Here is a 20,970-nt window from a genome sequence, read left to right on the forward strand (position 1 = left end):
GTGGGTATCATAACGAGGCTACCCAGCCCGAAAAGAATATGCTCCAGTAAAAAATGCAAGTAACACAAGACACCCATTTACCTGGCTATACAGGTAGGTGGAAAGCATTTGCAGCACCAACCGGCAAGAGCCTCAGTAAATACTGATATCCATTACCGCAACCCAATAACCCTGCGCCCACCCATCCTCCGCCCAGAATCCCTGATTCTAATAACAGGCGCCCCGGCGGCCGCCGCACCACCCCCACTACCCCGCAGCGTAGCCCCAGGCCCAGAGGTCGCAGCCCCAGCAGCACCAGCTCCTCCAGGACCAGTCAAAGGCCCAGCATCGGGCCCATGTCCTTCGCCATTAACAAGTGCCTCGAGACCAAGATCGCGCCACACAGCATCCCGTCTCCGCTCCATGGCGCGGGTAATGCCAAACGCCGCATGCTGGTCCGGGACGACATCGTCCTCGTCTTCGGGGTTCGGGGGCTGGTACTGTGGTGCCACGTAGATATCTTCGATCGGTAGGAATGAGGGGATTGTGGAGGGAGAGGTCGAGCCGTAGGTTATAGCGTTTGCGGCTGCAGTTGCTCCTTCGCGGTTTGCGGCTGAGGCGCTGTTGGCGTTGTGTGGGTCTGTTGTCGAGTTGGTGGCTGTTGAGGTGTGTGGGCGTGTAAATTCTTCGAAGAGGTCTGCTAGCCGCGGTTGGTGCATGTGTAGGTATGAGGCGGAGGAGTCTTTGCTCTGGTGGTTTGGTGTTAGTTTGGGATTTGGGGAACTCTGGGGAATTTCGGGGGTTGTTAAAGTTGGGTTTGTACCATTTTGAGGGAGTTTTGATCCCCTTGTTGAGATCTTGGAGATGTGATAATATTTTGTCAATGGACTGAGACTCACTATGGCTTATCGGCGTGTAGATGGTTGTTTACGGCAGAATAACTCTTGGGTACACCGCTCATATCACGTGGATCCTACAGTATGCGCCGTTCCCCATATATCACCCTATACACGGGGCCATTACAGGGCATTGCAGTCATATGTCTTTAGAGAATCAAATCCTACATCGCAAGGATACATTTCTATTTTGGGGAGAAAAAGGGGAGGGGGAAAGGGAAAAAAAAAATCGACATGTACTTGTCCGGGGAAGACAAAAAGGAAATCGACAGCTCAGAAATTCGAACTGTGGTCCCCGAAGGGACTCGCTTCACAGGCGAGCTTCGTTTCAATTTACCTTTTTTCTCCATGAAAAATCATCTTATCTGTCTTAACACCTCGAACCAAGTAAAGAAGCATTGTTTACTAGGAATTATGAATATTTCCGGGCTGGTGCTATGTTTTGACCTACTTTGTACGTACAGGTGCAAAGTCCCAAGCTTCGGCCATCCCACGTGCTCGAGAGCCTCACCTCCGGATAAACATTGTACCTCGGATTATATATAATCCGAAAGCTGGGGTATAAAGCAGCCCCACTCTTCACGGCAGGTCCACTCTTCCTTTCTTCCCCAGTGTAGTAATTGTTCTTTTCATGTTTTTTCCTCAAGTCAGAATAATTTTTATATCTCGCGGCATGACTGTGCACAGTCATGCTGCACTGTGTCTTTGGGCTTATACTACCCCCGAATGATGCGACCACTTTTCATCAACTGTTCGGCTTGTCCGGTCGCTTGGAGAAGAGTTGTTTATACTGTACCAGTCCCTGTAGCTCAAAGCAACGCGTCGTGCACCAGTACCTTGTTACTACAGGACCTTCATCGCGTTGACACAGAGACTTTCGGTACATTAAAACCTTGTTTTTGATCGTGTCTACATCTACCAAAGGCCTCTCGGCTTGTGCTCGCCTTGTGACAACTTCAACGTTAGTGAGCTGGACCTCGACCTTGATGACCTCGACCTCATATAGTACATAAAGGCACGCGATAGCACGTGACTGTTTAGTGAGTACACCGTCTGTATTTTTGTTTTTTATAATCCAAAACAAACCTAGCAACAACCACTAAAGAACTTTATCGAGCTCCGTATTTATACATACTCAGCGTTCCCCCTTGTTCATCAGAGTTGCTGCGAACTTCCTTGCTCCATTCTTCTTTCAAATAGCCACGCGAATGTCAAAAAAAGCATGTCTGCATTGTTTCACCTTGGTCAATGTTTTGAAGGGCAAAGTGATATTAATAAGAACCATTATATCTAATAGGTTCTCCGGAGTCGCGAGATTTATTTAATTATACCTCTAGTAGGGTTTTCTACAATAAAGACCTTCGTTTAGGTGAGCGTTGTGTCGAATTCGACCACGATGGCAGATTGATGGAAAGTCTTGAGCTTGCTTATATTATCAAAAAGGATTATTTGAATCGGACATCAGTGTGGTTGAGTATACAATACTAAACCAACCTTACAATGTTGGAACCTTGGAATATCCGATGGATTACGTGTACAATTACTATTTTATGGTAATATTATATCCAATTATGAACGAGCCTTACTGTGAAAGACATATCAGGAGAGTCAGCCTCTATGTGGATATCTGTATAAGGATGAGAAAATGCTGGGAGTATCATGGAGATCAATAGAGCGGACAAAAGTCTTAGGGGCAGGTTTTAAGCAGGTTCCTTTGCCTTCAGTCTGATGTATTAACCTGTCAATATTAGTGGTGCGGACTTTTTGTATGTTGAAATTTGGTGATGCTCGAGGTATATATAGTTATATCGCCTTTCCCAACTCACTCACTGCACATCTAGAAAGTAACCGAGTCCAAAGAGAAAGACCCATGGCACCCTTTAAACTACCTACGTAAGAATAGTTGGCCGCCTATGCAGCCTTTGTCCTCGACGAAGCGCTTTAGTAATCCGATCCACTATTAAGATGATATAAGGAAGGTTATATCTAAGATTCTTCCATAAGGTCTTGTTGAATGTTATCGCCCCCTACCTATCAGTATAAGTAGTATAGCCGCAAGTGCATTGCAAAAAGTGCATGTGCAAAACAACGAGAACGTTCTATATATAAAGATCAATTGGCGTGAGACTGAAGCAACCTCGACAAGCAAACAAAGTTTAGGTATTTCCATTCCCATCGACCATACTATTTGGGACACTATGATTAATCCTACAATACCCAGGCTCAACAAGGGCTTGAAATTGACTGTATAGAGGATAGAGATACACACAGCTTTGTATGGTATTGTGATATCTTCATTCGTTGTATCAGCCAGAAACCATTATCCAGGGCCTCTAGTTTCGTGGAAAGCCCTAAAACAATTCTGTACATATATGTAGATGTATTTGCTGCCTTATGTAATTATGTAATAAGGCGGTAATAGACTGGTTACAGTGGATAGTAAATATCATTGAGTGTAACTTCTAGAGAATGACATCCTACATTATATATATATGCAAGATCATTGTTGTCCAAGTTCTTGGCCATTTGGTGGATATGCCCAGTATATAATTTTTGTAAAAAAACATCCTGGCCAATCGCTGAAAAGATTATCTAGCAAGTCCAGACCATTTAACTTCCCACTAGTAAGAAATACCCCTGCATTTTAATTAGTTCTGTGGTGCCGAGGTGGGTCAAATAGAGGTCGTCGAAACTCCCCTTCTCCACCTCCTGACTCGCAAATTTTGCTAAGCGGACTTCGCCGCAATGTCTGCCTATGATCACAATCACATCTCTGGTATGCAGAGATGAACGATGAGCGAAATAATGAGACTGAATCTCAGCGGCCTGGGAACAACCATGTAGTGAATGGAGGCTGGGTGCCTTGGACGTTGCGACTCCCATTCCTCTGCTCGTTAGCGGGATTTCTCCTTCTTTTCGGCATCGCACTCGAGGTTATTCGTCAACTCTCAGAACGCAATAATGGGTTGATCATTTACAAGACCGTCAATGAGATACCGAAAGTTATCTCAGGGGCCTATGTCTATGTACCTGTGTCCCTGGGTGTTGTGGCGGTGACTTTATGGCAATTTTGTGTCGGCGATGCTCTTCGATTGGAACCTTATTTTCAGTTAGCTAGACCAGAGGGAGTCTCAGCAACGGTGCTTTTCACAAACTACAACTTCTTCTATGGTGTTATGGCTCCCGTTACCGCAGCCCGCAATCGACACTGGCTGATCTTCGTCATCACCACCCTGTCGATGGCCTTCCGCATCTTGCTCCCTTCCTCATTAGCGGGGCTGGTGGTGTTGACTGAGACATCCCTAGATCAAACATTTACCGTCTCCACGTGGCCGAAATTGCTTGACCAAGACACTCAGACGAACTGGTTTGCCGCTGAAGCAATACGTTACACCGATGCTTCGGTGGTGAGGACGGCCGATGACATTTTCCTATCCCGTTCCTCTGAATATGCCTCGGCGGCAGTATCTATGCCGCTTGACGAGAACGAAACCTCAATGTTATCCATAAACCAGACTGTTTATTGGAGCGAGCTATCCTGCCAGAACGTGTCGCACACGAATATCACGTGGGCGCGGCAAACGACTACCGACACAAACGCGGACCATGATAGCAGTGACTTGAAACAGTTGTGCGCAATGCAAATCGAGTTTCCTTCTAGTGATAATGATCATCCATGCACTGTTGACTTCGCCCTCAACACGACTCTTCATCCACAGAGGGGCCCGCTTCAATTGCGATACTGGGAGCCGATACGTGCCCAGTCAGTACTGGGTCAGGATTCAGCGTTTCAAACAACCCATTGTGAAAATTACGCGTTTCTCGGCTTCCTCATTGATATCGCCGAGAATGCTGAAGTGGACACCGGTCGATCTCCAAATGGCACTGCATTTGCTTGCCATGCGACCTATCAATCAGCTGAAGCTGAGCTCAAAATTGCCGTCGATGCTTCGATCACTGAAGCTAAAGTCGACTCTTCTAGTCGAAGAGATCTGCGGGACGCGGAATTTTTTGGCCCCGGCTTTCATGATCTACTCTACCACAAAAGCCGCAGAGCCATAAGTCTCGAGCTTCAAATTCAAAGCGGTATCATGGAAACTTCTGTCAACCATACATGGTTGGTTCCCTCTGGGCCCAATTTCAATTTGGACCAAGAAATTCTTTCTCATTCGGTTGATCTGCCTGCATATCAGGATGCAATCTTGCACTTCTGGAACTCTCAATTCATAGTCACCATGAACAAATTGTTTGACGTCACAGCCCCGGTTCCGTTAGAAGCTACTCAAGTCACGACCCTCGTAGCTCTTGATGTTTTATCGAACCCGGCCGTTATTGCCGAGGCTTTACTTTTCGCTGCTGCAACATTATTATTGATTCTTGCGGCTGTGTACCCTCGTCGTGCAACTTTTCTTCGGAGCGATCCTGGATCAATAGCAGCCCAGTGCACTATCATCGCAGACCTGTTCGTCGCAGAAGGTCCTCTAGCTCAATCGAGTGAAATCTTCAGTCACGCAACTTCCCACCAACTCCTTCGATGGGCAAAGAACTTCCGGTGCGAATGGTCAGAAGGCCCAGCTGGCAAAAAGATTGATATAGTCCCACTGCCTTCCAGTATAGCCTCTGGAGCATTGGCACTACCACCAGCCCGCAGACGCACGGACCGAAGACCCCATTTTGTCATTCTTCATTGGTTTTTGGTGGAATGCATGTTGCTGACTGGCACCCTGGTGACGTATGGCTTTGCGCTGAGCTTTCTATCCCTGAAAGACGTCAATGCCGAGTCGGCTCAACAGATCGGGCTTTTAATTTTCTTGTTATTTGGGCCTACATTCATATCATCCTTGGTAAGCTCTCTGCTTGCCTCCATTCTGCGGCACTTGACGATTATTGAAACATGGGGACGCCTCCAGAAGGGCATGGCCGGCATGGGAGCGTCGTTGGCAAAGAACTATGGCTCGCACATCTCGATTTCCGTCCTTTTTCACAATCTCTGCGAAGGGCCACTGCTGGTCACGGCTTTGTCGATCATCTGTACCCTAGGCTTGTCCCTTACAATCATCAGTGGAGGAATGTTCGAACCACAAACCAAGCTCCATAAGCAGGCGGCTACCGGCTTAAGTGCTCAATACAATGGCACGACCTTTCAGCTTCCCACTTCTAATGTGCAGTTTGATGGAATTGGCTTGGTGCTCAGCAATTTGAACCGAGGCACCCCGATTGTGCCTTGGCAGGACGAAAAACACTCGTTTCTTCCCTTGTCCAACTCCGAGGTGGAAACCAATGGAGCCAACAATTTTAACTATGAAGCTGTCACCCTTGGGATTGGAGCAAGCCTCCAATGCCACCAGGTCCTCCTCGATTGGTCAAAGGTTGAAAATGGATCCGGCACAAGAACTTGGAACTATACAAGTCCGTCCGGCTTCATCTGCACGGTGGAAGCCCCAAACAGAGTGGAAGGTGGTTTGATCAAAAGATCTATTTCATATCTCCAACCTGACGGCGTGTCTTATGCGGAAACTGGCTGTCAGTCAACAATCTTGATCCTTGCTCGCTGGGAAACGACGCAATCTTCGCCGTCAAATTCGCAAAGTTCGATAGCCCTCTCATGTCAACCCTCTATCACAAGTGAGGGTTTCGAGGTTGTTTTCGACCACCGGGGCATTGTATCGTCCTCAAAGCCTACAACGACATTGGCCATGCACGATAGGCCCATTTCACAGAATCTATCACTGCCTAGCTTGGTGCATTTGAACCGGGCTATCATGAGTCTCTCCAACCCATATAACCCTCTTGGTAATGTGTCCTTCTTTCACTATGACTGGCCTGGCATGATGACCGCACTCACATACGACCGCCTTTATCATACTTCACAGCTCTCTTTTGATGCCACCTCATTGATGAGCGCCGCGCAGTCAACGTACCAGCAGATACTCAGCACATATCTCACCTTCAACCGGGACCTGTACTTCCAACGTTATGCGAAGTCAGCCGCTCCCCGAATTGAGGGGACTGTCACAAAAAGTCTTTGGGGCCTGTTTCCCTCAGCTGCCTCCATTATGATCGCGCTTGTTCTCTTGTCATTGGATATCATCATAGTTGTCTTTATCTTTGTTGCACGATCAAACTACTTCCGTGCACCTCGAAACCCCAATTCGCTCGGGTCATTGATTCCTTGGGTTGCCGGAAGCGAAATGATGACTGATCTTCGAGAAATGGCACGTATGGGAAAGAGACAGTTTCAGCAATTCCCGGAGCAGAACCAGTTTTACCGTTTTGGTCTTTCCCGCGATATGAATGGCAACGAAAGGTGGCTCCTGGACTACGACCACTCGGGTCTACAAGGAGCTGGTAATGAACTGAGCCAGATTCCCACCCAACCCCGCGCCCGGAGACGCCATCGCAGCATCTCTTGCTCAAGCGAAAGTGTTGGGGGTGAGATGATTGCTTTGCCAAGTCAACCAATATGGTTTCCTATGGGAATTTTCCAAGGCATTGTTGATTTTGCGAAAAGGCGGGCCAAAAGACCACAAGTGCCTTCCTAAATTCTTCGGCATGTTTGTCTTCCCTGATTGTATATTTCTCATTACTTTTATCAAATATCTACCCAAGGGACGAAGCTTAAAGGCAATGAATTAACCGAGAGGCACCTATATGCATGTGCTCAAAACCGACAATTGACAGGATGATATCTCTTAGCACGCCTGGCGGATATCCAATTCAACCATGTAATATGCCACCGATGCCGATATCCATATTCAACGAGACGGCGGAGGGGAGGCAGGAGGTAAGGTATCTTGCACCTAGCAACAGCACTCGCAACACTCAAAGCAGAGAAGACCGGCACAACTTTGTCGAGAACGTTGTCAGCATAGAACCCCTCGAGATATAGGAAACTTACATTCCACAACATGTACCACCGCCACCACCGCGCAGTTTCATTTGTGTGGATTCTTCTGCGCCCTATGGATACAAGTTAGCATTCCCACCTTGCCAGACGCATCCTTTGACTTGGAAGGATACGAACAGTTGTTTCAACGTCAACACGCTTTGTGGAAGGTGCTTCGGGGCTGGTTGGCTGCTGCAGCTCCATGGTCATCGTGGTTGGGTTCCAGGTTGCTTCTTGAGAGCTCTTGTTAAAAAGGCCAAACCAGTTAAACATCTTGATTATTTTTGATGTGATAGACCAGATCTTGGATTGAGCTCGTTTTGTACAAAGGAGAGTAGCCGTGTTCTAAGCGACATAGTTACTTGGGACTATTTATGCATCGATCCTAGAATGGATGATCGTGATGGGTTAGGGGTTTTACCAGTGGATCTGGCACGGAAGTCACCATCAATGGTAAGAATGACTTTGAAACTGACTAGTGATATTAGAAAATTTCGAAAAATCTTTCTGCGGGCATGGAGTTGAATGGGCTGCTGCCTATACAACAGGACTAGGCTGTGCTGTTCAATAGGAACGGAGATCGCCGAACGGTGACCACTTAATAGTGCTAGAGGATGTGGCTGCTTCATTTTCAGCCATCTGTTTGTTGCATTCGTCCCTCAAGATTTGTACATTTCCTATGCCGGTTCTGCTCTTTTTTTATGACCGGAAGACCAGTAAAATGAGTTATTGTCAGCTATGGTCCTCATATCTTCTTCCTTTGTACCTTTAATAGACCATACGACTACTGGCAAATGGAGTAAACTTTGACGATCAATAATTGCTATGTGTTGATACTGGAGTATTTGAAAGAAGATAGACAGATCCCGCATAGCTGAGCGTATAGCTGAGCATGACAAGCTTGGTAAAGAAGATATACATGCAAACACTGACGGATTGGGCCAATCCATGAGTCGGTGTATCCAGAACGCGTTTTGTTGTTCGTTAGTCATGGGGTTTAGTGCGCCACTAAGAGTGTTGGTCGAATAGGCATTGGTAAGAATCCTGAGCCCCCACGTTTCAAAACTCGTGAAATTTTCATGCAGCTTACCAGAAATTTAGTCTATGCAGGGCCTACCAGCTCCAAAGCCCGAGATTGTCAAACGTGGTTCCTGTAGGCTGACATATTTCTCAACACGCATGGCTATTGGGCTGTCCGTGGGCTCCACCGAGAGACCTATCCCCACTTCTATATATCTACTTAGGTGGATGCAGGCGAAATGTAACCTGACCAATACTCACTCCGCCGAGTTGCTATAGAAGGAAGAAGAGTCTTTATCAAGCAGATCATATAGAATAACAGTTAATAGAAAGAACGCAGGACCCTTGAACTAGCACGATCCATATAACATGAATACATACCAACATCATGAGCTTCTAGGCACAATAGTTCCTGGTCAACAGATCAGTACTGGTTTCTCAATGGTTCTATATCTTAGGAGCGAGGACAAGTAGCGGAATTGCTCTAATCAGAGCGAAGCTACTAGCCTCATCTCTATGGCAACCTAACGCGCTATCATAATAATGTCTAGAAAGATCTTTGACTTTTATCAAGTTGATATCTATGTTCCCAGGCTGGTATCAGAACGTTCCACTCAACACTCTATGTTAACTCCACCCAATAAGCCAATATAGATTACCTGGGCTGCTATGGCTCATGGCATTTGGGAGTAGAGGCCTAGAGTCTGACCAAATCCTCTGTCAGTGTTCAACAAATCAATATTGAGATACACCAAAGCTCGTACCGTTTATTCACACCCTAGTCGCGCTCGGCTTACAGTATGACTGATTGCTGACCCTTTGGATGGTCTGCCTTGGGCGGGTGGGGTTGAGCTAGTACATTAGTTTCAGTCTCTTGATATTTGATCTCTTCGGTCAATATGTCCGTATTAGCTTGCCTCTGCCAAGCGCAATATGTTTCATTTGAACAAACCGCCTTGTGAAGTTTCTAACTTGTTTGCAGATCTGCACTCGGCAAATCCGGCTGTGATATGAGAAGTCAAAAGTTATCACAGCCGGTGGGCATGAGATAATGTGACCCTATCACGAGATGACCATAAAATTAAAGTTGAACTTGAAATAAATGTCGAGGATAACTAGGTGAATATGAAGAGAATTTGTAATCCCAGAACGAGTGCCTAGGTGCCCTCTGTAGGTTCAAGAATTGAAACTTAAGCACGCATAAAATTTGAGGATTTACACTACCAGCTGGAAGCCCCTGGACAGATACTGCGCCTAACAGCAGTAATGACCAAGAGGGGGAGAAAAACAACGGAAATTCTGGAGCCTGTTACCCTTAAGGGATAAAATTGGATCTATAAATCACACCCTGCCCGGGTGACCTACAGAACAGAACAGTGCTGTAAGCCCAAACCAGTCGATTGGGTCATTCGACTTCCTTAACATGCGATTCACTCTTCTCTTGAACTTTATAACTGCTGCTGCTTATGCATCTGGTGGGATTAATCCTTTGACTGGTTGAAGTGGTCATTATCTTCTGACATCTAACCTCTCAAAAACTAGAATCCGAAAGCCATCCATTAATCAACCCGGATGTGTCAGAGCTAGCCGGCCGAGCCCTCCCCAACGCCCCAAATGGCTATGCCCCAGTTCAAGTTAATTGTCCATCCCCGCGGCCAAGTGTGCGCAGTGCCGCAAAGTTGTCGTCCAAAGAGCAGGATTGGCTCAAGTTGCGACGGAAGACAACCCAGCAAGCTATGAAAGACTTCTTCGGTCACGTTCGGATTGAAAACTTCGACGCAGTCGCGTATCTCGACAATCACGCAGAGAAACCTTCGAGCCTACCCAATATCGGAATAGCTGTTTCTGGCGGAGGATATCGCGCTTTGATGAACGGTGCTGGCGCCTTGAAGGCCTTTGATAGTCGGACCGACAATTCTACAGGATCACGTCAGCTTGGTGGCTTGCTTCAATCTGCCACATACCTGGCCGGTCTCAGTGGAGGTGGTTGGCTACTGGGCTCGCTCTACATGAACAATTTCACGTCCGTATCTTCTTTGCAGACCGGAACCCTCGGCACTCCATGGCAGTTATCCAACTCCATTCTGAAAGGACCCGATGACGGTGGCGCTCTCTTGTCTTCTGCAATCGAGTATTACAAGGAGTTGTCTAGGGCTGTAGCTGGAAAAGCAGCAGCTGGCTTTCCAGCTACCCTTACAGATCTTTGGTAAGAACTCAACCTGATCCTACGCTTCACCCGCTCCCATGCATCTGGCTAACATTCCTCACTTTGCCACAGGGGTCGTATGCTATCGTATCAGCTCATCCATGCCCCAGAGGGAGGTCTCAACTATACTTGGAGTTCCATCGCAGCGACGGAAAATTTTCAGCGAGCTGAAATGCCTTTGCCAATCCTCATCGCAGACGGTCGCAATCCCGGAGAGCACGTCGTCGGTGGCAACGCAACCGTCTTCGAGTTCAACCCATGGGAATTTGGGTCTTTCGATCCCACCATATTTTCATTTGCTCCATTGGAATACTTAGGCTCCAACTTTGAGAAGGGTATCGTGTCGCCGAAATCGAAATGTATCCGCGGGTACGACAGCGCCAGCTTTGTGATGGGCACCTCATCCAGTCTTTTCAATCAATTTTTACTCAATATCAACTCCACTGATCTCGGTGACATGGCCAAGGAGATTATCCGTGATGTTCTTGGCAACTTGGACGAGGCAGCATTTGATATTGCTAATTACACCAACCCATTCTACCAAGCAACAGGCGGAGGTATACCCACCAAATCTCCGTATCTCGCCATTGTCGACGGAGGCGAAGACCAACAAAACATTCCTCTCCATCCCATGATCCAACCAGAACGCAATGTGGACGTCATTTTCGCCATTGACTCATCTGCCGATACCAACAACTGGCCAGACGGCACCTCCCTCATCGCTACCTACGAGCGCAGCCTCGAGGGTAAAATCAACAATGGCACCGGATTCCCCGCAATCCCAGACCGCAACACCTTTGTGAACTTAGGACTCAACAATCGGCCAACTTTCTTCGGTTGTGATACCTCCAATCTCACCGGCAGTCAGTCAAACTCACCGCTTGTTGTCTACATCCCCAACTCTCCCTACGTGGTGCATTCCAATGTCTCGACCTTCAAAATGGACTACAACAATACTCAGCGAGACGCATTGATCCTGAATGGTTACAATGTGGCCACTATGGGTAACGGAAGCCGAGACTCAGAGTGGTCCACTTGTGTCGGTTGTGCTGTGTTGACCCGCTCACTTGGGCGCACAAATGTCACCATGCCGGCTGCTTGTACTCAGTGCTTTGGGCGATACTGTTGGAATGGAACGACTGACAGCCGTACGCCTTCTGTCTACGAGCCGGATTTAGTTTTGGCCCTGGTCAGTGTGACTAATAAGGCAGGACTGGTCGTTTTGTCTCACGAGTGGTACTTCGCAGCTCTTCTGGCAACCATGTTGGTGGTTTGGCTCTGATTGTCAATTGAAGATCAAACTCAAGGGGTAGCTCGCGCTAGGAGGCTGCAACAATAGCGCGGCGATATTTAACCAATATACCAGGGAGGGAGCTGATCACCATGAGAATGGAACGAAGATTGGGGTATTATTCAAAGCATAGAATAGAAAGAAAGGATTAGTTAAAGTATAATTCTTTATAAGGTCTTAATATAAACTATATAAATATAAGTTAGAAGGTTTCATCTAACTTCTCCTTTACGCTCATAGGCCACTATAATCTAGTATATAAAGTTCTTTTTTAAAGAAGGATACTTTTTAATATAGACTTAAGTTATTTATTAACTCTATTATAGACTATATTATATAAAAAAAACTATATTATTAGATATTAAAAGTAGGGACACTTATACGCCTATAAATAATAGTATTTTATCTGATTACTTTATAGTTTTATTTAGCCGAAATAGGAAATTCTTAGTAAAATTATACTAGAGTGGGACTATAGAGGAGTCCTAGAACCCCTATAGGACCCCTATAGGATTACTAGGGCAATGGAACCGGAATTATTTTAGTCCTATGGGAGTATATGGGACCAGGATATGGGACCAAATTTCTTTTGGTCCCATGGGAGTTGACAAGGTCTAATCTCGGACGCTGAGTGCTAACCTCCGCCCAAGTAGTGTTCCGCGGATCACTATAGGGTCCCCAAGCCACGATGTTCGATTAGGGAATCTTGTCTTAAATTACGTACGTTACACGTGAAAGGTATTGGTTTCTATTGATTAGTATCGTAGCATTAGATTAACCTCTGGTGCATGAGACGGAGGTCCGTAGCCTATCACTAGAAGTAGGTAACTATCCAATGGGGGGGGTAAGTATATCAATTCCCTTAAAATAAAACCCCTTCTACAAACTAGGTTGACTTATGCTTCCGCGGCGTACTGCTTCGGCCGCGCCAAGAGTCGAAAGATTTCCAGTCATCGTGTTATGACCTCGCATGATTACTTTGCGGTTGTCAGAAAACCATCGACCCGATCCGATAGCCTGCTGTATGTCTTATCAAAAGTCTCATCTTCGCCAACGCAGATTTTGTAGGAGGCTCTGGCATATCTCTCAGCTTGAGACGCGAGAGTTGGGGCGAGCTCTCGATATGCTAAGCACAGAATCATCCAGCATCCCACAACGCCATCATTCATCAGCCCCCATTGTTTAACAACCAATGGAGCATTTGAGACATGAGGAAGATTTCCACCTTCGATAACGAAGCCAAGTGACTCGAGGGTCTTCAATCCAAATTCCACACTCTTTTCGAGTTTTCGGGATGAAGCATAGATCGCAGCGAGAGACAGATATGGCGAATCAAGTGTAAGATGAGGGACTTCAGAAGCTGGTCGGGAATATGTGGCTGCGAGGGTGGAAATTTTGTCTTCAATCTTTCGCAAGTTCATCTTGGATGTCTTAAATAATCTTCGGAGGTCAGCCGAAATTCTGTTTCGGTTTGATAGAACACTGCTGTTAGCACTTCGTGTTTCCTGGCATAATATGCAATCGCACTTGAAGCCCCAGTGCTGTAGGTTGACGGGGAATTCTTTTGGATCACGGGGCATGGGTGATTTGTACCGGAAGGTAATTTCGGTGTTAGGAGGCAGGTCCCCTGAAGCACGAACGACCATCATGTCTCCAATAAAAGAGCGGCGAGCATTGCTCACGCAAGAGTGATTAATGTATGATGCCATCGACCAGACCCCAGAGGAATGGAATTGCCCATTGGCCTTTTTGGCCGTATCATTATCCCCTTTCATGCAGCCTATGTGACTCTGGCGAGAGGAAAGTGGGCATCCGAAACTGTTCAGGAGAATGATTCTCTCAACCAGGAATCTGGAGGGTATTAGCTTTGGTACCAAGATGGGAACCCAGTGACATACGTATCTACAACGGGTGTGCCATCCACTTCTAGGACATCCACTGATTTGTATGTGCCATGGTGGAGATCGACAAAGTCTGGTATCAGGGACGGATTTTTATGCAGCTTCTGAGCAATCAATTCAATAAGCTCTGCTTGAGTACCAATAGTAGCTTTGTCCATGTCGACATTGAGTAGCAGATAGAGATCTTGCGAGGTATCTTCATCGTGGAAAGCGTAAGCAAATGCCTTTTCGCAGAACAGAAGGTCGCCTGCCTTCACCGCCTCTGTTGTGAAGAGTCCTCTCCCATGAGATTGAGTCTGCTTGACAGTCACAGGACCAATGTAGGTGCCGCGGTCAAGCCTCGGTGGCCGACGCTTCTTGGCCTCCAGTATCATTTTCCTGAACTCGTATTTTCCGCTATCCTGCTCCACAAGCCGAGCAGATGCTCGGGAATACTCATGTGCGGCCTGGGTGTTATCTGGATACTTCTGTGCAAGTATTGCGTGAATTTCACATGATTCCTTGAACCTTCGAAGTTGATATAGGGCTTGAGCCTTCCTAAAGAGACCTTTTTCTGATAGCTCTGATACTTGCAGCACATGCTCCACATCTTTCAGCGCTGCATCAAAGCGGTAGCTTTTCAAAAAGGAAAGGGCACGGTTGAGCTGCGCTATTATCACCAATTCTGGCGACGGGTGGGCGTCCAAAGTCTTTGAATAGCTAAATTATTCTCAGCATCCCCTTTCAGACACAGCGATATTTTGCAGCTTACCATAGGATTGCCGAACGATAATCACCCTGATCAAAATGCTCAGTTCCTTTCGCCTTCCAAGAAGAGGCGTTCTCATCCGCCTGCGTCACACGTTTCCTCCAGGATAAGGGAACCAGGTCGTCAAACTCGGGGACAAACCAGACGTCCGAGAGATGGTCCACTCGAATCCCGTAGTCTCCGTCTGCCATTACTTTCACATAGGGTTCTTTCACAACAAGCACCGTACCCTCCCTGAGGCTGTATGCATTCGATAGCTCCTGCTCTTGGTTGTAGAGCTGCAGCATGAGAACACCCCCGTCTTCATCTTCTACGATGGCCATCACGGCGGTCATCGTATCTGCCTGGGTGACCGTTCTCATGAGGAGATACCGTTCCCTATGATGAGTTTCAAGACACAGGTTTTTGATCATAACCTTCTTCAACTTGCTGAAAGGAGTATGGCATGGGGGGTAGGCAGGTGGTAGAAACGAAGATCGGATCTCCATCGGACTAGCGGGAGCTTTCGTATTCATCATTTGTCGAAACATGAACTGCATCAGGATCTCATCTTTGGACTTTTGGGATTTTGCTGGACGGCCCTTGAGGGCTTGCGCGTTCTTCAGATTTTGCTTATGTGCTCGAAGATATCCCAAGTACTCCGGAACATCGGAGACGTCGTGGGTATCCATGCTGGTGACAAAGGCCAGGTGGTTCCAAGCCGTATTGGGTACTGAAGAAACGTAAGTAGAGGACAAGAAGAAAGGATTTGAACTGCCAGATGAGAAATTATTTAAGAGGAAGGTGATGAAGAGGATGCGTTGTCAAAACCCTGGCGGGGTAGGAGGTGACAGGGGGGTTGGCTGGCAAACAACGCATGGAGCAAACAGGCTGAATATTGTAAGACAACAACCTGGGCAAACACTCGAAGTAGCAGCGAAAAGTACAAAAGTCCTCATCCCCTGCCCCCTCCCCCAAAGCCACAGTAAGCAATTTTTGCACCTAGCGATATTTGTCGATTCAGAGAATCATAGTACATGCTAGTATCCGAATGGACCAATGTGATTCAGATGGCATTAAGATGTGTTCAACTAGCTATATGGATCGCACGGAATATTGAGGCCATTGTGATATTATTTAGCGGTTGATACATACGATATAGTATAAGAACTGATACCGGGCGAAACAGACATCAACATTCTGATGGCAGGATCCCGTGTATACTATAATGAGTCTAATGCTAGTACGGTTGTGATAAAGCAGGTTGTGATATAGCAGGGGTCAAGGTCGTCCTTTGTCTATCAAAAGATAGCCACGTGTGGTCGTTCACAGGCAAAAGATTGTGTGGGTCGAAAATGTCAGGCGTATTCGGGACCGACCAGGTCAGCGGGATCAAAATACGAGGATTAACAGCAATCTTGGTGAATTGAGGGGTCGAGGTTGATGAAACGTGCCCGGTGGCACGTCGAAGTCGATAGAGAATGTGCGATATGCATAACGTGGTGCTGTTAAAACTACGACAGCGAGATCAGAAGGTCTATCCTAGCCTTTTTTAAGCAGTGTCATGGGGTTTATAGGGTGAGATAGTTAAGTAAAGGAAAGGGTCATCGCCTGATGGCGAAACCGTCGGGAGAAAATGTTGTGAATTGATAACTATGGATAACGGACAGACAGACAGGCAGTCCTTGGGCGGCCGAGTCTCCAACAATTAGAGAGTCCAGGCAAATAAACGGAGGGATAATACCCTTGGAAGCTTGCGAGTTGAAACATTACCCGATTAGGCAACTCACTTGGTGACAATTAAGTAATTTGCCTTCTCGAAATAACAGGGCGCTTCCTCTTCCCTATTTTTCCTTCCTTCTTTACAAATAATTTTCCTCTCCTCGAAGTCTCGAAACGAAATCCCTATTACCTTTTAAGTTAAGGCCTCCGCCCGAATATTACATTATAAATATATAGTTGCTAACGAGCTTTCTTCTTACAATCGCTTTAAGTATATCCTCTCCCTCTTATTGCGTTCGTTCGTGATCGTCTGCCAAATACGACAATGGCTTTTCAACCCCCCCCCCCCCCCGGGGGAGTATCTCTCCTCCGGCCGCCCCGTGTGTGCATTTATCTTTATCTTCTATCTTCCGCCGGCTATTTGGCCCTCCGCCTTATCTGTCTTTCGGCATAGGCATAGGAACGAGGGACAGCACTTCCCATTCTTCGTCTTTTATATAGATCTAAATGCCGTCGATGTTTAACTTGTCTTATGGATACGCGAAGATGAAGATGCGACTCCGATAGCTTGCTCGAGGACGCTGACAGGTTTACACAATTGCATCTCTCGGAGGTCATGAATAGAACGTCGGATCAAGCGTGCTTTTGTGTCCAATGGTGCTTTCAAGTCTTGAGCAGGTCGCCATGGTGAAAAAAACCCTTCAAACTCGGGGATTGTGTTATTTCCTGGATTCTAAAAAACAGCCTTGTGTTATTTTATTAACTACCGAGAGCCATCTGCTAGTTAGACTTGGCATTAATTGTCTTCTTGAAAAGCCAGTTCCCATCTATGCAGACAATAATGATGCTATTGCACTAGCCGCGAACCCCAAGTTCCACGCCACCACGAAGCACATCACCATTCGATTCCACCACCTTTGATAGGAATTGGCAACTGGTATAATTGTCTTTGTGGAGACCCCTACTGGCTGTAGACGGTTTGGCAAAGCCGTTGGGGAAATTCATGTGAAATATGGATTTTGTGTGTGTACAGATACAGAAAAGGAATGAGTGGCGTACTGACCATATGAATGCAACATTTTAGGGGATTTTATCTGTGTTTCTGATTGATTTTTCTCGAGACTACATAGCCTGCTCGTGGTGTAGAGAGCACATGTGATTATATATTTGTTTCTGCTGTCTAGGTAAATAGATTCTTTCCCCCCTTACACATGTACAGATATGCTTTTCTTTAAGTCTCATTTGAGCCGGCTGTATAGATAGAATTAACCAACTTAGCTCCAAACTCCATAACCATCAGCCTAGTCTTGCAGTCCACCAAGTATCTTGGCAAGTAGACTTATTGATTCACGTTCATCAACTTATAGTTACCCGCATACCGGTCACGTTGAAGTGAAGGCTTAAGTATACTTAACTTCCGGCAGTTTGGCCGAGTGGTTAAGGCGCTCGCCTGCTAAGCGAGTCTCTTCGGAGGCGAGAGTTCGAATCTCTCAGCTGTCGTTTAATTTTTTGTCTTTTTTCCTTCGAGTGTATTATCGAGACTTGCGGTGTATTTCTGGCAAATTTATCGGTTGGTTGGGTCAAACATTTTCGTGGCGCTCTTTGAAATCGAAAGAGAAGCTTCCCTTTCTGGGGTAATATCTTCATCCACTCCAACATCATTTTGCACCTTCATTGTCAATTTAAAAACACATTATCTGTTTCTACTCCATAGTTCCCAGGGTTCATAATTTACCAAAGAAAATTGTGAATTGATTGACAAGAGGGGGTGAGGGTCGCAATTCTATACTCCCCACGGCATTTGGTGACCGTATATACAAATAGCCCTACACCAATAGTAATAGGTACATTTGCAGGTAAGAGATGATGGGAAGCACCTATTATAAAACCAAGATATATATAAGAGACCTATTGTTTATTCATTCCTGTTCCGATATCCTCAAGTCGGGCTGGCCTAATGCATGGCAAAACCAAAATCCAACGAGCAAAACAACATCGAAGTATAAGGAACGGGAAAAGCATACACCGAAATGATCAGACAGGCCAGCCCAAACGCCGGCCCGTGAGGATTCCAAAAAAAAGAAGGATAAGAGGGAGAGAAAAAAAAGACCCTGGAAATCACGACGCCGAGGCAGTCGGAACCATTTTCATTGCTTTTAATTTAGATTACAGGTTCGATACGCTCCAGATTCATGACCATCTTGCAGAGAAAAAGCGAAGAAGTTAATACATCACAGGTTTGTCACCATACGGTGGACAATCGGGACCGCACTGGGAGGAAGACTGCCCATCTCCGTAATAACCATGTCGACATATTCAGCAGGCGTAACATCATACATGATGTTCAGCAGCTGGAGGTTGGGAGTGTTGTGCCAGTTCGCAAGAGGCGACGAAGAGTTGTTGTGCGGGATAACAGGAGTTTCGGGAGCCGGGGGGCGGTTTCCACCCTTCTTATTCTCAGGCGGAGGGGGAACATACGCATCTGCGGGGTCGCAAACGGAGAGGGAGACGGGTGTGTTCATGGGTAGCAGCTCGTTGGCGTCGGCGATCTCGTTGACGACGATGCTGTCGAGGGCGACGCGGTCGGTGAACTTGATTGTCTCGCAGCAGACAATGACGGGGATTTCGACGCCACTGGCGCGCTCTTTGGCGGACATGGCGACAAGGGCGGTGCCGACGCGGGAGTACAAGCCGCCGTTACTGGTCATGGCGTGAGCGCCAAGGAAGACCTTTGTGGCGTCCTTGATGGCGTGGGTGATGGCATGGACGAGGGAGTATTGGACGTCGAGCCCGCTCTTGGCGAGATCGCGGGCGAGGCTCTTGCCTTCGAAGAGGGGCCTTGAGTCGATGATTGAGACGCGGAATCGCTTGCCTTGGTTGTGTGCTAACAAAAGTGTCTGCTTGACGATGCTGCTGCCGGCGAATGTCACGATCACGTCGCCGTCTTGGACCTTCTGTGCTGCGCTGTCTGCAATCACCTGGTCGGCGACGGTAATCTTCTCCCGGATAAAGCTGTCGATGTACTCGCAGAGTGAAAGCTTTGCACTCGCCTCGGGGGTAGAGGGATCAATGCCGGCAATGAAGAGCTTCAAGGCACGGATGGCATTTCCCTGGCTGATGGAGAGGGGTCGGCATGTCGAGAGGTAGGTGATTTGGGCCGAGAGGTGTGTTGTCAAGTGGCGAGCCAGCGAGGTGCCCATGGGTGTTGTGTAAGATTCAATGACCTTTAGAAAGCGACTTGTCAGCATACATGGTCATGGTCATGTTTTATCGGCATAAAACAAAAGAACAACATACTCGTTTAAAAGCAATCAACGTTGCCACGCAGCGCGCACTGCTGCCGCAAATAGTGTAGTCCATCAACTGCATGCCCAAGGCCAGGGTGGCAGGGTGTACTTCCTTTGTGGCACCGGCGACAGTTACACGGCGCTGTTGTCCGTACAAATGGCCAAAGACAGCAACCTTCTTATCATCCTTCTTTTTCTTTTGCTCCACGAGAACGGACCCAGTTTGCGCGAGGGGACCTGAGCCACGGCGCGGGGGAGGCGCTCGCGGTCCCTTCTGCGCAGAGCCAGGACCAGTAGCATCTTTCTTCGGTGTAGTTGGTGGACGAGCCTGGGCTCCGACACCAGGAGTGGGAGTGGTACTGCCGACGGTACCTCCTTCCTTATCAAGTTTCTCTCGGATGCGTCGGGCAGCCTTATCGGCCTTGGCTTTCTTCTTCAACTCAGCCGGGCTAAGCGGCTTGTCTGTGGCGCCGTCTGTGGACGCGGGCGCATCTCCGGTGGATTGGGTGGGTTTTGAGTCGCGGATCGGGATAATCTGCGGAGAGTTTTCGGTCGCGGGTTGAGCTTGCTCTGGTGCCGATGAGGCAGGTGTTGCGACTTGCGCGGTCGGCACTGGATGGGAGGGTTCCGCCATCTTGTCTGTGAATTAATTCGCGTGTGAGGGTGGTTCGGCGAAGATGGTGGGGAGAGGGAGGGAGGGTTGACTCACGGAAAAAGAAATGATGCCATAAGCGGCCCACTGAGCGACGCAGCCCTAACTTGCGGTTCATCGCGCAGTACAATGAACAATGTGTTTATAATTGTTCAATTTTTCTTGAATAACTCGCGGCTTCTCTTCAGTTGAATACTGGATTTCAAACAGCAATAGTTTACTACTTTTAATTGAATGACATGGCCTCCATATAAGAGGGCAGCCTGAAAGAAACTCGTGATACCCAATGAATAGGGCAGTTGGCATTGAAACATGCATAACATCAAGTGTCTCATTATTCATCGCAGGGGCTCGCTATAACAGAAATAAGTACACAGGCCAAAACTAGTCTGGTCCCAATTCA

General features: G+C 47.2%; 6 protein-coding genes across 6 annotated transcripts; 2 read left to right on the forward strand and 4 right to left on the reverse strand.

Moving 5' to 3' along the window:
- Positions 1–152: 152 nt before the first annotated feature.
- Positions 153–805, reverse strand: N7471_006215 (uncharacterized protein; the record flags this gene model as incomplete). Its single annotated transcript, XM_057278934.1, has 2 exons — positions 153–728; positions 803–805. 2 exons carry the CDS (start codon positions 803–805, stop codon positions 153–155), a joined length of 579 nt encoding a protein of 192 aa, XP_057138544.1.
- Positions 806–3,661: 2,856 nt separating this feature from the next.
- N7471_006216 (DUF3433 domain-containing protein) lies at positions 3,662–7,417 on the forward strand (the record flags this gene model as incomplete). Its single annotated transcript, XM_057278935.1, has 1 exon — positions 3,662–7,417. One exon carries the CDS (start codon positions 3,662–3,664, stop codon positions 7,415–7,417), a length of 3,756 nt encoding a protein of 1,251 aa, XP_057138545.1.
- Positions 7,418–7,483: 66 nt separating this feature from the next.
- Positions 7,484–8,034, reverse strand: N7471_006217 (uncharacterized protein; the record flags this gene model as incomplete). The annotated part of the gene is made up of 3 exons (XM_057278936.1): positions 7,484–7,721; positions 7,790–7,835; positions 7,900–8,034. The coding sequence occupies 3 exons, from the start codon at positions 8,032–8,034 to the stop codon at positions 7,537–7,539; spliced, it is 366 nt and encodes a 121-aa protein (XP_057138546.1). The 3' UTR covers positions 7,484–7,536.
- Positions 8,035–10,204: 2,170 nt separating this feature from the next.
- Positions 10,205–12,269, forward strand: N7471_006218 (lysophospholipase 1; the record flags this gene model as incomplete). The annotated part of the gene is made up of 3 exons (XM_057278937.1): positions 10,205–10,256; positions 10,324–10,987; positions 11,060–12,269. The coding sequence occupies 3 exons, from the start codon at positions 10,205–10,207 to the stop codon at positions 12,267–12,269; spliced, it is 1,926 nt and encodes a 641-aa protein (XP_057138547.1).
- A 983-nt stretch (positions 12,270–13,252) lies between these two features.
- N7471_006219 (uncharacterized protein) lies at positions 13,253–15,598 on the reverse strand (the record flags this gene model as incomplete). Its single annotated transcript, XM_057278938.1, has 3 exons — positions 13,253–14,129; positions 14,177–14,878; positions 14,931–15,598. The coding sequence occupies 3 exons, from the start codon at positions 15,596–15,598 to the stop codon at positions 13,253–13,255; spliced, it is 2,247 nt and encodes a 748-aa protein (XP_057138548.1).
- A 3,103-nt stretch (positions 15,599–18,701) lies between these two features.
- Positions 18,702–20,685, reverse strand: N7471_006220 (translation initiation factor eIF2B subunit delta; the record flags this gene model as incomplete). Its single annotated transcript, XM_057278939.1, has 3 exons — positions 18,702–19,852; positions 19,926–20,554; positions 20,625–20,685. 3 exons carry the CDS (start codon positions 20,683–20,685, stop codon positions 18,860–18,862), a joined length of 1,683 nt encoding a protein of 560 aa, XP_057138549.1. The 3' UTR covers positions 18,702–18,859.
- Between the last annotated feature and the right edge of the window lie 285 nt (positions 20,686–20,970).

The sequence above is a fragment of the Penicillium samsonianum genome (genome assembly GCF_028829775.1).
Source record: "Penicillium samsonianum strain IBT 33392 chromosome Unknown utg000003l_segment0_segment0, whole genome shotgun sequence".
NCBI classification, from domain to species: Eukaryota; Fungi; Ascomycota; class Eurotiomycetes; order Eurotiales; family Aspergillaceae; genus Penicillium; species Penicillium samsonianum.